General features: G+C 42.9%; 1 protein-coding gene across 1 annotated transcript in view; it reads right to left on the bottom strand.

The window, feature by feature from the left end:
• LOC105698912 (calmodulin-like) overlaps positions 1 to 6,397 on the bottom strand; it is a 193,760-nt gene extending 187,363 nt beyond the window's left edge. Inside the window, exon 1 of the mRNA XM_023432105.1 lies at positions 6,317 to 6,397. Coding sequence (XP_023287873.1) covers positions 6,317 to 6,319 — 3 coding nt within the window. The 5' untranslated portion in view covers positions 6,320 to 6,397. The remainder of the gene's footprint in view (positions 1 to 6,316) is intronic.
• Between the last annotated feature and the right edge of the window lie 9,304 nt (positions 6,398 to 15,701).

Raw genomic sequence — 15,701 nt, 5'->3', positions numbered from 1 at the left:
CATACTTTTATTCAATAAAGTTCTCACTTCAAGAAAAACTGACGGAGAATTCGCACTTCGCGAAAAATGACATAGTTAATTACAATTCGCACTTCGCGACAACGAGAATCATTAAATAAATTTGCACATCGCGAAAACGGAAATTAAGTTCCCACTTCGCGAAAACAAAAAGAAATTAACTTGAAGTTTGCACTTCGCGAAATAAAAAGGAAATTAACGTGTCGACCGCTCAAGACAGCATTCTCGAGTTCGGGTCGACACGGCTTCTTGATCCAACCGAGGAGAGAGGCAGCAAGAGATATTTTACTTCAAAAGGCCGCTCACACGAGACTTTGGCCAAAAATATTAGAAAGGGCCGCTCACACGAGACTTGGCCGTCAATATCGGAAAATGGTCGCTCACACGAGACTTTGACCATGAAAATATCGAAAAGGATCGCTCACACGAGACGGTGACCGCAATTTCGGAAAATGGCCGCTCACACGAGACGGGGCCAAGAGAAACGAAAAATGGTCGCTCACACGAGACTTTGACCAATTAGACGCGGAAGGGTCGACCGTGTGGCGCGCGGCTCAACGACGGGTTACCCGGGGAAAACGCGGAACGGGGAAATCTACGAAAAACAATCTATACAAAATTTACTCAAAAAGTACTGTACGCTCAAACCTCGGTCTCGGCGAGTGCGACGATCCTCCCAAGGTCTTCCTGTACTGGAGGCAGCGATGGCAGGACGATGGCATCGGACACGTCTTCACGGCTCGACGCTCGTAGATCAAGAAGGCCGGGTCTTCGCCGAGGTCCTCCGGGAAGGCTCGACGGCTCCTCTTCGGCGGCTCGAAGTTCTCGTTGATTGGCCGCCGTCGGCTGCCAAATTGCGTCGGCCAATTGACAACGGTCGCGTTCGAAATTGCGAGGATTTTTGGGTGATGACAGCCCGCGGCGCAGGTTCGCGCGCCGGATTTGAAGCGGATCCTGCTGTCCAATCGGGGCGCGCGGCCGGCGCGTGACGTCATCCGTAGGTCCAGGGACGTATGTCCTCGGGGACTCGGTGGCGTCGGTCCTAGGCTCCCTTGAGCCAAGATTCCTCGCGATTTTGCCCGGGAGTACTGACATCCCTCGATGCAACGGCTCCCGGGTGAGGGGACCAGTGGGCTCTTCCGCCCTGGAGTCACCGCGGCTTGGCCTCGGCGTAGGAGGGCGACGCAGTTGGGACCCCCCCTCACCTCCCTTTTATGGAATCCCTTGAGTCAAAGGTCACGGCCACCGGCAATGCGCCCTCCTCCCGCCATCATTGAGGGGCCGGAAATCCGGGTGCGGACGCGGTGATCCAGCGACGCCGCCATGGGTCGGCCCTTGCCGTCAAGCGCGGGGTCACGGGTGGCTCTATTCGGCCCTACTCCGCACGGCCCCGACACCCACGGGCGGCGGCGGGGCGAGGCCTCTCTGCCACCGTTGTCGTTCGCTTCTGTTCTCCCTCGAGGGCGCCCTTGTCCCGCGACGGCTGTTGACTTCTGGTGCCGCACTCGCCTCACCGCGAGGACGTCCTAACGTCTAAGCTATACACAACTTATACTACCAAAAAAAGAACGCAAGGAAACGCAACGAATATTCGGTCTCCTCTCCTCCTCGGCCTTGAGCGTCGAGCGTGCTGAAATAAGACATGGATGTAATGATACGAGAAAATATATTATCACTGCCTTCGGAAAGGATTTTAATGCTTTGACGGATGGAGGTTTTAAGATATGGAGCCCTGGGACGATCGCCCACCGGGTGCATCGTCACAATATTAATACATTAAGAATGACCACTGCAGCTGGTTCCATGGATTTCCAAAGATCAATTATATCTTTTGGCTGCCCTTCTATGACGCTTGGGCCCGAAGGTCCCCGACCCGCGAGGAAGCACTGCCGATTCGCGATATTTAATTCATTTTTTCTGCGCATTGACCACCATTTTGTCTCTTTGATTGTTTTTCATTTCAAGTATCTGTCCCGTAAGAGCTCCCGAGTCGCGTCATTCGGGATGGTCCACCTATTTTTGTCTGAAAATAATTAGAATATCCGTTTCGTAATTTAGAATATTGTGTGGAATATTCTTTGAATATTCCATCGAATATTCGAGAGGCATTCTAGCATGCCGTAGAGCGACTTCGAGCTCGCCACGTAAACATCGCCGACCTCCTAAAGGTCGCGGGCACATCAACGCTCGCCGCTCCAGGAGTCGCTTTGGAAACAACGGTCGGCGGCTAGAGCAGGGACAACACATCGGAGAGAAGAGCCACGGTCTGTCCGTCGAGCCCCCGGAGGGGTACCAGCCGACCCCGTCTTCGCCACCCTGAGGGCCCTGCCCCCCGGGGCAGGGCCCTCGGTTAATCCTGGATGCTAAAAGAGGCCCGCCCGAAAGAAGACCAGGACTATTCGGACAGGAACCGGGCCAGGAGGCTTGATAATTTTTCCCCGGTCCCGATCGGCATGTCGGCGAATTAATAGCCGCGTCCCGAGAACTCCCGCTCGCGGCCAAGTTACAGCGCCAGGGAGCGGGCACAAAGGTCTCGGACACATGTGCCCGGCGTCCAGGACGCCTGCCTTCCAGGTCAGGAACCCAACCCTCCGTCGCCGAAAGACCCAGGTTTTGCTGCGGTTTGGCCCGGGTGAACCGGGGATCTTCGGAAGGAAATTTTTGGGCGGCCACTCAAGGAAGAGAGTGGTGCGCCGAGGGCCCCGCTGGATCCACCACCGGCTACGGCCATGGATCCCGAAGAAGTGCGTAGCGCGCGAGAGGCGCGCACCACCAATCCCGCCGTCACCACCCCTCATACGCGCTATCCGTCAAGCGTCAATTAGCGCAACGCAACGCGCAACAACTTTAAGGAATCGGACGACCGCGGAGCGCCTGCAACCAATCATCATGCAGCAACTTGGATTTTGGGGGGGCCCACCCGAAATCCTTTATTCGGCCGGACAGCAAGAGCTCCAGCCTTCTTCGACTTCGGATAGCCGGGCCAGTCGCATCAGCAGCAATTCTATAGTTCTCGGTTCTTGAAATCTCGCGAGTGCCTAGATCTCCACGTCGCAGCCCGAAGATTCGCCGCGCAAGAAGCGAAGGCGACAACACAGCTGGTGAGCGGTGACGACGGCCCTCAGGTAAAGTGCGTGCCCGTTTTCCGCGATTCGGGGATCCTAATTTTGAGTATTGATGTTATAATTCGGCAGTTTTTCACTTTAGAGTCCGACCCAGGGTACTTACCTGATATTCTCTGCATTTCTCTCTCTCCGGGATTCTCTGATTTTCGGAATTAGTTCATTTTCTGTAGCACGGGTTAATAAGCGACTATATTTCGCGCTCGATTTCCTGCCTTACCTTATATTGCCTAGGGGCTTTTTCCCCCTCTGTTATTAAAAAACTGGTGGACCATAAGTCTCGTGCCGGCGATCGGAACGGTTGTCGAGTAGGCGGTCGGTCCAAGATTCGCGCGAGCGGGCACCCTTTTTCCCGTTTTAGTACGATGTTCCTGGTTAACCTTAACCCTACTCGATTAGTTTTGAGAATCCGGGAATACGAGAGCGAGCAACAATCCCTATCGCGTGTGAGACCGATGAGTCCTAACACCCGGGTATTTTTGCGTGTTCGACTAGTGGCACTTTGCCGAATTCTTTTTCTAGTGTATTTTGCGTCGTGTTCATGTGTCCGCCCAACTTTTTCGGTCGCGATGTTCGGGGTACGAATTTTTGGTCGCGAGGCAAAGAGCCAAACTTTTTCGTGACACAATACGATGAGCTTTTTTAAAATTATATAACCATTTTGACGATGCATTAAAACTCATGTCGTTTTTGTCTGTTCTTTCCATGCTTCTAGAGCCCATTTTTGGATAACTGCGTCATGTACTATAAAACCATCAATAGCGTTTCGTAATTTGTTCAGCGTGAATGTAGAGACATACAGTAATTTTTCTTTTCGACATCCTCCATCATCCACTTGGTTGGCCCACCTTCTTAATTCACGAGCATCAGAAAGTTTCCTAAATCGTTGTTGGACGGTGGCAAATTTGAGATTGCCGGACTTTCCACTTCTCCAGAATTCTACTGCTCTCTTTTTATAGTCGATGTTAACCGCTGTGTCTTGGCAAACCGATGAAGATGGTTGTGGCACCGTTTCGTCAGTCCACTCTTTCTCACCTTCAACATACTCAACCTCCCGTGCTTGAAAAGGTTCTTAAAAATCCAATGTTGAATCTTCAGTAATCTCAAACGAATTAAATTGGAATATGCTATCCAAAAGAATCGTTTGAACAGATTCTTTTAACAGTATTTCTTGTCGATTGTCTTCCGTCTCCATTAAATACATAGTTTGAAACGTAGCTAACAAAAAGTTGATCACGTTTATAGGATTTATAATCATTACGCACAAATATATCGTTGCACGTCGACAAAATAATTTCATAAGGACGAAGTCCTTATCAGAACTGATCAGCATCGAATCCAGTGTAGACTTTATAAGAACGCACGTCGGCGTAGACGATTCCAAATTTGATTTGATTCAACGTACTATTCCTGTACCTTAGGTATCGAATATTGCTGACTCTATTTTTTCGTAAAACCAGTGAAAATCCAATTTTATCGTTTCACCACGGAGATCGTATTACTAGTTGGAAACGGGTGACGACTGCAGAGGGAAAATTTCAGGAATCTTCTCCGAGGACGGGCCTCGGGGAAGCTGGGGATAATCCTTCGTCTTTGCCATCCGGCTTCACTTTCGCGGGAAGAGTCCAAATCTTGGGACGCCCGGCGCCTAACCGGTCTACAAGTTAGTGCTCAAGGGTGGGTTCGAACCAGAGCGGAGGTAGAGTTTAGGGACCCCAGGAGACCCAAGTCTCCCAGCCTAGTGCCCTTTTCGTGAACCTAGGTATCCGACGGATCGGATATATGCTATAACGTACACGTTTTCGAAACGTATTCCGCTGGAACTTCGAAGCAAACTGATGACATTTGTCTTGCCACAATTCGATGGTTCACCGATGGCTTCACGAATCGCATCGGGCAACAAAGGCCTGTGCGGCGAACTACGACGTCTTGCATAAGCCATTATGTCATCCAGAGAGGCCACGTGTACCGACTTGGTGGGACAACACTTGAAGAATCGCAACTCGCTATTACATTCAAGCGAACCATCAGCGGACGCATGTATATATCGTGGTGAGGTAAATTTTTGGCCATATCACGCTCCCCAAACATTCTTAATTTAGCCCACTTTTGGAGTTCAAAATAATCCGGGGTCCGGCGGTCACCGATCTAGGGGAGCGGGAGAACAATGACAATTAAATAGGTAATTTTGTATGCCTATTGTTATAGGTCGAATTTTCCAGGATTCTCTGATTTTTTGTAAAGCATTCATATTTATTCAGGTTTTAGGGCGCGTTCTCGTGCATTCGCCGAAATATTTTGAAGAATATTCGGTCGAATGTTCTAGATCTGGCGAAATTTCGTTAGACTTTGCGAAACTCTAGCCGTTGATCCTGCATATCAGCAGCGGCGACGTTACGGAGGTCGCGCATTCGCTACCGCTTGTCGCCCTGACCTCAAAAACAAAACCGTCGAGGAAGGCACAGCGTATGGAGACATCAGGCCCGGAGGCATCGACTGCGGTGCCACGGCCAGCCCATGATAGTGGGGGCGGTAATGGCGTAGGTACTGTATACCCTTCGGGGTGCCGATAGGAGTCAACGACTCAGGTGCGGTTGGCCTACGGGCCGGTACGTCGTGGATTGTCCTTTAATAGTATCGCGGAACTTATAATTACTTGCATTTCGCTATCTTACTTTATGTTTCCCAATCTATTGTATTCTTATTATTTGATAGTCGGGTTGGCCGGTCCCGGAAATTAAGGCAGGATGACTTTTGGTAACGAAAATTTCGTTTAAATTTGAATACCTTCCTTGAAAACCCGGGTTTCCCGGTCTTGATTCGATATTTGCAAGCGCGTGTAGGAAATAGTTGCACGTGCAGATAACGTTACGCGAAACGTAATAATATATTTGTAGATCAAAGGTGGATATATCATTTTCATCTATAAGTCACAGATATTTTTATAGTCAAAAATTTATTTCAAATATTAACGAAAAGAGGTAAAAGTGTTTTATTTTCAGAATCTCTGAATTAGGGGTAATTACTTTAATGTGAACTCTTTACGTAACGTTTCAAATTTGAAAATCTCGTTTGAAATGTTAACAAAATGGAGTTGCCTTGATATGCAATTAACTAAATGATTAAGTTGATTAAGAACAGAGGTTCTGTTGAAAGTGGAAGGCAATGAAACTCACCATTAGAAGTTTGACCTTGCTAACAAAGGAAGATGTCGTCAGGAACTTGTTGACGGCCGTCAATATTTTCCCTTCCAACGTGGTAACGTCTTCGGCGTCTTGGTCTCGTGAACATTCGGGCCCAAATTCGGCTCTGCTCCTGGCCGGTAGCCCCCAAGACCATCCACTGATGATACAGGAAAACGGTGTCCGACCTCGAGGAACTTCACTCACACTTTCGTTTTTGAGGTTTCCAGTCTTTATTTCAGCCACGTGGTTAATAATTTTCACCGTACTTTAACACGTGTTTAACATTAGGCGCGTCCTCCGCAAAACTTTTTCATCCTTCGATCGCGATCGGTACACTTTGTTCTTTTTCTTTAAACTTATCGAAAAAGGGACTTACACGAATAAAATCGAGTTTTGTTAGGTAGCACCCTTTTAAAGAATCTTGAACTTCTGAAAAGTTTATCGTTGTTTATGGCTATAAGCTTTAAAAAATCAAACGGTAACAGTCCTGCATATGGATCTAACAACTTTATCAAAACAGGCCAAACAAAAAGTCCCCGGATAGCACAATGATCACTAAAAAATGTTTGTATGATAACGAATTTTCCGAAAAGCCATCTTTTGGTAATAGCATATAATCGATAAAAAGAAGACGCAAAGGTGTCTTATGCATTGGATTCTGACATCTTTTAGTCAAGATTAAAGGATCACAAAATTCAGAAACCTTTTCATCGGCTTATATTTGATACTTTTTCGTCGACTTAAAAGCGTAGTTTTCGATAATTTCTCCTTCTTCCTACCCTCTCCCTCTCCCTCTCCCCCTCCCTTTACGACGAGACGGTTACCTTTTGCTGTGACATTTCAAACAGAAGATCGAATCCCGTCGAAACTAATTAGCACGGTTATCTTATTTCCGTAAAAATAACAATAAGTTTATGTTATAGCTGTATTTCATTAAAGTTTGGAAAAATTGTAAATATAATTTGATTACACAGTTTTTTAATCATTTGTGAAAAACAGTAAATATCTCAGTATCAATTACTATATTTCTGATTAATTCTATTCCCCTTGCTATGAACTCTTGGAATCGCTACCAATAAATGTTTAACTATTACTAAAATTATAATAAGTGTAATATGAAATTGCCAATTGTAGACGCAATGTTATTTTAATATCACAAATTTCTTCCAGTGTACCAAAATCAAGATAGGAACTATATCAACTTTAATTGTTAATCAAGATAAAATAACAGATGATAGCGATCCTTCCGCATCGGAAATTGAGTTTATCTTTCTATAAGAACGTAAAGCTTTAATTTTTAAATTATATTCATGCATAAAACTATATCTGAACAAAATGGCGCTGATGCTGCCACCTTCCGCTTACTCTCTGACATGATATAGACGGCTTTTCACTTCCTCTGTTAGGCACTCACAAGGAAGTGATAAATTCTTTAAAACACTATATGTAAGTAATATTTCGGTTTGTTCAATTTCGTTCGTTATGTTCGGTTTCCATTATCAGTCTACTTGATATCAAAGAACAATTGTTATGAAATATTACTGTGAAGGAAAAATCGAAAGTGAATCACATGTCTGGACGAATCGTGTAGACGTATTACATTGTTTTATATTTAGATTGTATTAATATAAAAACTGAACGTAACCGTGTTTCTATTTTTCATTGCAACTGTAGTTCTTAAAAATGAGAGAATTAAATATTACTTACATGTAGTGGTTGAAAACCTGGCACTGCTTACTGCTCGCTCGCGCGGCGTTACCACTCGGCTACGCACTAGTTGCGAGGACAGCTAACTCCACTGTCTTATATTCTACGAATCACATTCCTTTGAACCCAAGGGGTAATTTACCCTTCGAATGTATCGGATGGTACCTGATCGTATTCTTTTATTAATTTTAATTGTTAAAGTCCTTTAAGTCCATGGAAGTCGTACAAAGCTGGTTTTAAAACGAGATTATACATCATTTTATTAAAGGGTTGTTACAACCCTTAAAATTCGTTTTCCGAAAAAAACCAAAATATACTTTTTTTGTATTGTTCTGGTCTATAAATTAACCAAGTTTCATTTGGATAGAGCAATTACTGCTCGCGTAAGGGGTAAAAGAAGTATTAAAAGGGGTGGCTCACCCCTTAAAAATGAATTTTTTCGAAAAATTCCAAATGCATGTTTCATAATTCTTCATTCCCTACATTTTGACGGTTGTTTCATGAAAATCGGTCGAGTGCTTCTAAATGAAACAGCCAACTCACCCCCTTGCACGACCAACCTTGAAGCCTGATTTCACCCCCTAAAAGTGTTTATCCGCCAATAAACAAAAACACGGGTCCCTTAGATTTTAATTCTCTATAACATATTTAAAAATGAACAAAATCGGAGGGGGACACCTCAGGTACCTTCCTTGTCAGACAGTGACATATTTCGAACTACTATGTTTGGCAAAATACAATGTTAGACGTCATCTTTTAGATATCATCTTCGTCATGACGAAGAGATCACATGAAAAAAAGAGGCTTCGTCATCTTTACGGTAGATGTGCTGCCTGGGTTATTTCTACTTGTACATAATAATACTTTATCACTAGAATTGCCAGCGGATTTTTTTTATATTTGATGAGTCATTTGAAACCAGTCATTTTGACTAATTTGCTAGTTATAGTGTTAATTAACAGAGAAAAATCTGGTGGAAAGTTCTTGCATTACTAAACAAAAACGAAAAAATAATACACGGTGTAATTTGTACCAAGAAAACCATTAAATATCACACATTATGACATTAAAATAAGTTCTTCTAAACGTTTAACTGTGTTTTTAATGTCCTAAATTTCCTTAATGAATAACAGACTTATTGAAACTAAGTAGAATCTCTGTTTTATATAAAAATAGATATTTCATCAGAAACTAATAATGAACAGATTTCCCCAAGACCTGAGAATAAAATCAAAATGGTTATCAACATCGAATAAATTCCATGGAAAACGGTATAATTACGGTAAGAGATTAGTAGTTACTCGTAGCTATATCATTACTATTTAACGTAAATGTTCTTAAGTATTGCTGGATATACACGTTAATACTTAAGACTGTAAGTATAACAAATTATGATATTGCATGTAAACGAAATTATTCGATTTTCTCTTCTGCAGTTTTAATTTTGATGAAGGGATGGCGATCTAGAACGATATGAGATATTGGACGAACTGTGAAGTGATGCACCACTGTAATAGATTTTTTAAATTAAAAGGTCTTATATGACACCCGAGCCTCGACCATTTGAGGAGTAAAATGCTGGAAAACGAGATGTAACGAAAAAGCGTTACGCATTGGAATGTATCCCCTCTCTCTTTCCCGCATACCAAGCCTGTGACGTCCTCTATCCCGTCCATGTGTGTGTGCGCGCGCGCGTGTGTGTGCGGTGTGTGCGTGTGTGCACGCGCGTATATATAGTATTTGGCATGTCGTCGTGTGTCGTCATAACGACGCGGCGACGTGTCCATACTAACTCGAACGAGCTGATGTTAGTCTTCTTCATTAGCCGTGCGAATGTGTACATTAGTGAGTACTGACATTGAGTAGTATTTTGTGTCGATTTTCACGTATATATTGATGAATATATCAGTCTGTATGTACATATGCAATGGGAAATAATATAAATGAAAGTGAAGAGAAAGCAAACCCGATAACTTGCAAAGCTGGACCTTTCAATTTTGTGAATTAAAGTTCCGCTATTATATAATGCACATGAATTGCTTAAGTATTACTTCGGTCATGCGTCCCGCGACACGCACACTTTTTTACTGCCTACTTAGGCACCTCTGAATGTACAGTATACGTAATTTAGTCGTTTATCAAATTTTATTGAATATACGCAAGATATCGAGAGATGTCTATGAACTCTATTTTAGATATACTCAAAGACTAAATGACCTGATATTAAGCATAACATATACAGGGTGTCCTATACTAGATAATTAATCTGTCAAGGGGTGAAAGAGGGTAGAATTTTGAACTAGAAGTTCGTTTTCCATTTTTGGCTGAGAACATTTTTTTTCGAGTTATTAGCAATTAAAGTTGACCAACGAGACAGCGCGGAGCCGGAGCACATGTCTTACGTTCCTCCAAAAAAAATTTCATTTTAATACGTCAAAGTATTTAATAAATGAATGAATAAATAAATAAGAATAGAATCGGGTGAAACCCGATGCGTTCATTTATCCGGGTCTGGATCCGGTAAGCGAAGGTTCGGCGGCATCGTCTGAGCGTCGGTTCTCTTGGATCAAGTTAAAATAATGACTTAAGAAAAATAACACCCGAGGACGAGTCTTTTGTGCCGTAATGATCGCTCGATGACAAGAACATTTTTAAGGTGAAGTGAAACACGTCGAGAAACTTGATCAACGTCGATAAAGAAGATTTTTCTAAATGCCTACGTTGCCGACGTTCGTTTTTATATCGACAGCTGGGTCGAATTGTGTTGTGTATTTTACCAAATGGCATATTCCACCTGTCGTTTTCGTACAATAATTATAAAGAAATCGAAGTAAAACTCTAGAAATCCTCTGGATTCATGCCTTCTGGGGCCCTAATTAACTGCGGGGGGACCCCCTGCGCCATCTGTGATTTCCAGGTCAATTAAAGTTTCACTCCGAGACCTCGTATTACCATCGTTTTAGCATAGAAGCGCATACAACACTTTTTTTGCCTTTATCCCGTTCAAATGCGAGTTCATGGAGTACCGGAGTGTTCTAAATTGTTGTAAAATTGTCCTGCCCCTTTCAATTCTCATATCAGAGCCTTCAATAATTGTATATTGATCGAAATATGAGAGCTCGACGCCATTTTGGTTCTGGTCTGGGCTGAATTAAAAAATTTGTTTACAAAATCCAAATTTTGTATGTGTCAGGACAATTCTTAGATGATCAGGAGTAATGTGTCAAAGTTTCGGACAGTTTGGTCTAATAGCCTTAAAAAAAAGTGTTGTATTCGAGTCGACTGATTTGAAGGATGTTTCACTTCACCGTAAGGTGCCGTAATGATAATTCGATGGCGAAAGTAGTCTTTTTCGTGCCGTAATTGTAGCTCCATAGCAAGAGCACCAAAATTCTGGAGGACCCGCACCGCGTTGGCTCATAGCGCATGATCAAAATTGAAAACTTTAATAACCCTCAGTTATTTATTTCATGACCATGGATACTTTCTATAACGGCTCACGAGAGAATGAAGACCTGGTAGCCCGATCACCCACGGGGTGCCCAACACCGTAACGCAGCGGTGATGAGGTCTGGCGTCAACAATGTCTTCCTATCTACCTTTGCGTATAATTTTGTATGCTATATTCTAAGAATCTAATATAATCGACTCTCCAACTTGGGACTCAGTCTATTCTGTCTTCTCAATTTTGACTCACGGCCTCCAGGAGTCTCGCGGTCTCTCCTTACTCCTCAGCCTCATTGCGCCGCCGGATTATTACGCGATCGCGCACGCGTCGATTACCGCCGATTATGCCGCCGGGCAGACGCTCCAAAATCGCCTCGTTACAATTGCATGTAGATTTCTACTTCCTCAAACAAAAGACAATTTATTGGAGTCTGAGGGACCCGACTCCATCATTCGTTCCACGGACGACACTAGGCTGGTGGCGCCCTCGACATGGGAGGCAGGTGGCGCGCGCATCGGCACGGGAAGCAGATGGCGCGCGCGACGACACTGACGGTCGGTCGTTCTGGCGCGTGAACCGCGCATCGGCGTCTCACCTCTTTTTCGTATCATTTTACTTTTGCTTCCACAAATCAACCTGTGTACTCTGTGCTATTGTCAGAATAAAGTACGTGGAAGTACAACACAATTATTAAAAACTATATCGAACAAAATAATAAAATTAGAAACTAAATTTGAAAACAATATTTTATTCGGCGACATAGCTGTGTAGTAATGGATTATTTTCGTAATAGATTGCGTCGGATTATTTGTTAAAGAGCTAATCGGTAATGCATCCAGCCGAATTATACATTGTAAAAGTCACTCTTAATTCGTCGAACTAGATTACAAATTATATAAGTAATCCATAACCCATCCAATCGGGTTGAAAATATAAATGAAATCCGTATTTCATCAAGTCGAATACCAAATTATAAATGTAACTCATAGTCCATCGCGCCGAATTACAAATATAAATGTAATCCGTAATCTGTCCAGGCAGATTACAAATTGTAAAAGTAACCCATATTCCATTGCACCGAATTACCAATATAAATTGTAACTTTTCTCGCGTACCGGCCCTTTCCCCCTTGTTCGGTCGCGTCGTATCGCGCAATCGGGCGGTCGCGAGGAAGTTATAAGATTTGCCTTTTGGCAATTTCCTTGATTTCCTCTTGGCAGTCTCAGATTGGCTAGGGCTTTCAACGGCGCAGAGCCTCAGCCTCTAAGCACTTTTCATCAGTGAAAGCCGTATGGTAGGGAATCCAGGAATTTTATATGTTTTATCTGAGGAAGGTTCGGTCGTAGACTCGAAATTATAAGGGTCTCCGTGTGTCTTTCCGTCGCGTCAAGTATGGTGTTCAATTAAATTTCCCTGATTTTGGAAATCNCTCTCTCTCGACGCGCCGAGCAAGCGGTTGTTTTTATATCCCCCGCGAACTAGTTATCGCGTTGACTCCCGTCGCGGGGACAAGATTCGATTTGTCTTACATAGGTGTCGCGTCGCGTACCTCCGACACGTCACAAAATGTAATCCGGAATCTGTCCAGTCAAATTACAAATTATAGAAGTAACCCATATTCCACCGAGCTGGGTTACAAATATAAAAATAATCTATACTCCATCCAGCAGATTACAAAATATGAATGTAATCCATAACCTGCACTCAAAGAAAAATCTAGTTAAATTAACGATTGTTTTAACCAGTTTTCATAGTTAAAAAAAAACTCAGATACTTTTCATAGTAAAATCAACTTTTTTTCGGAACTAGGAAATCTAGGAAAGATTACTACATTTTTTTACATTTATGAACTAAAATCTTTTACCATATTTTCCTAGGAAGAATAACAAAACTGTTTACTATTTATATAGTAAAATTACATTTTATTATTGTTAACGTACCTGATATATCATCGTATATTTTACACGCCCCGATAGTATTATTAACTGTTGTGAACAGTTCCGTTATTCATCATATCATTTTTCAAAAACAATTGTTTGTCATTATTGATGTTCATTCAACTTATTATGTTTGACATGTTGATATTCTCGCATGCTTAGCGTCAATTAGGGATAGAGTAGTACCTCAGGTGTAAACAAGCGATCCGTGTCATTCGCGAGAAAGCTTTGCCATCTATCGATGCTGTCGAAATTAACTCGAACAAAGTTTTTAGTAACGTCCAGTAGAAATTTGAAGTTGATTTAAATAAACCGCAATGTTAAACGGTTGTACTAGTAATATTACTGCAGTTACGAAAAGTATAAGAAATAATAACATCTTGCAACGAGAGTTGACCACGTTTAAAAGGCAACCTAATTATACATAAATGGTAAAACACTTTATTGTAAATATTGTTATATCGTTTAACCCTTTTATTACTAGTGCCGACTATATTCGGCATCCACGTGAAGACCTATGTGTACGAGTGCCGATTATAATCGGTACCTATGCGACGACCTTTGTATACGAGCGCCGAGTGGGAATGGTCGGTAATAAATTCTGCCATATCTGTAGAGTATCGTTTGATTGTATTGACCCGCATTGACACGAGTCAAGGAGGATAATTCGGGCATTTAAGGTGAAGTGAAACACGTTGAGGAACTTGATCGACGTCGATAAAGAAGATTTTTCTAAATGCCTACGTTGCCGCCGTTGGTTTTTATATCGACAGCTGGGTCGAATTATATTGGATATTGTACCAAATGGCATACTCCCCTTGTCATTTTCGTACAATAATTATAAAGAAATCGAAATAAAACTCCAGAAATCTTCTGGATTCATGGTTTCTGGGGCCCTAATTGGCTGCAGAGGGACCCCCTGCGCCATCTATGATTTCCAGGTCAAATAAATCTTCACCCCGAGACCTCGTATTCCCAGCGTTTTGGTATACAAGCGCATACAACACTTTTTTTGCCTTTATCCCGTTCAAATGCGAGTTTATCGATTACCAGAGTGTTCTAAATTGTCATAAAATTGTCCTGACCCTTTCGATTCTCATATTAGAGCCTTCGATAATTGTATATCCATTGAAATATGAGGGCTCGACGCCATTTTGGTTCTGGTCTGGGCTGAGTTAAAAATTTTTGTTAAAAAATCCAAATTTTGAATGCGTCAGGACAATTCTTAGACGATCAGGAGTGATGGGTCAAAGTTTCGGACAGTTTGGTCTAATACCCTTAAAAAAAAGCGTTGTATTCTAATCGACTGATTTGAAGGGGGTTTCACTTCACCTTAATAACCGCGTCGCGATACTCTTCCTGACATTTAGTGTAATTGTCGTTAATTGCCAACGCTAATGGTTTCGACGGAAGGGGTTTCCCACAATTCGGTGGTCCTGCCGATCCTTGGAGCTCATTGTCCAGGGTACTCCGAGTGTCGCCGATACTTCCATGGCCGCTGATGCCCTGCTATCGTCCCGTACTTGAATTGCAACTAACTGGGTGAGCAAACCCAATATGAGTTTCATTCAAGATTCTTTTCCGCTCAGGTTAAATAAATTGTAAATTGTACCCTCCTCGACACGCGACCCACCTCCCGCCATCTTTCGTTATCGCATGACGCTCTTTGATAGGACGCGATGTACTACATTGTCCTTTTACTGCCGCGTTCTAGTGTCGCTCAGAGCTCTTCCGTGTCGCAAACTGCCGCTTAGGGCCTTGCAGGACAGAATAGCTAAATTTTCTCATGCTTTTCCGGGAGCCGGACTGAATATCTTTGCGGGAAAAATCGACGGACTCGTAGTATGCCAAGGTATACCTGGCGCCTTAAATAAATTAAATCGAGCCGTTCCTTGTATGTGAATTTCATCGCCCGGCTGGACTCACAATCAGAATGATCGCTGAAGAATTTCGCGGAGCACCTAATTTACAGGGTGTGGTTGCGTGACCCCAAATTGCAAATTTTTGGCATCCAACATGGAGTTATCTTGAAATAGATGTAGCCGATACTTTTGTGTACTATCTTAACTTGGAGCTAATGTTCAAAATTTTATCTTTGACTTGAAACGTGACTGAAAGGAGAGCTTAACGGGAGTAATTTCATAATGTTACAACTGTCACTTACCTAGCAGATTAGAAGTCAATTTTAAAAAGAAAATTTTTGGATACATTTTGCCTTAAGTGTCGATACTTTGAAACTAATTGTGGTTTGTCCTATTAAAATTCAATTATACTGGTTCCGTTT

Source organism: Orussus abietinus, unplaced genomic scaffold, assembly GCF_000612105.2.
Source record: "Orussus abietinus isolate OABI.00-Male unplaced genomic scaffold, Oabi_2.0 scaffold98, whole genome shotgun sequence".
In the NCBI taxonomy this organism is placed as follows: domain Eukaryota; kingdom Metazoa; phylum Arthropoda; class Insecta; order Hymenoptera; family Orussidae; genus Orussus; species Orussus abietinus.
The sequence above is the reverse complement of the archived record's forward strand: the minus strand, read 5'-3'. Positions and strand labels throughout refer to the sequence as shown.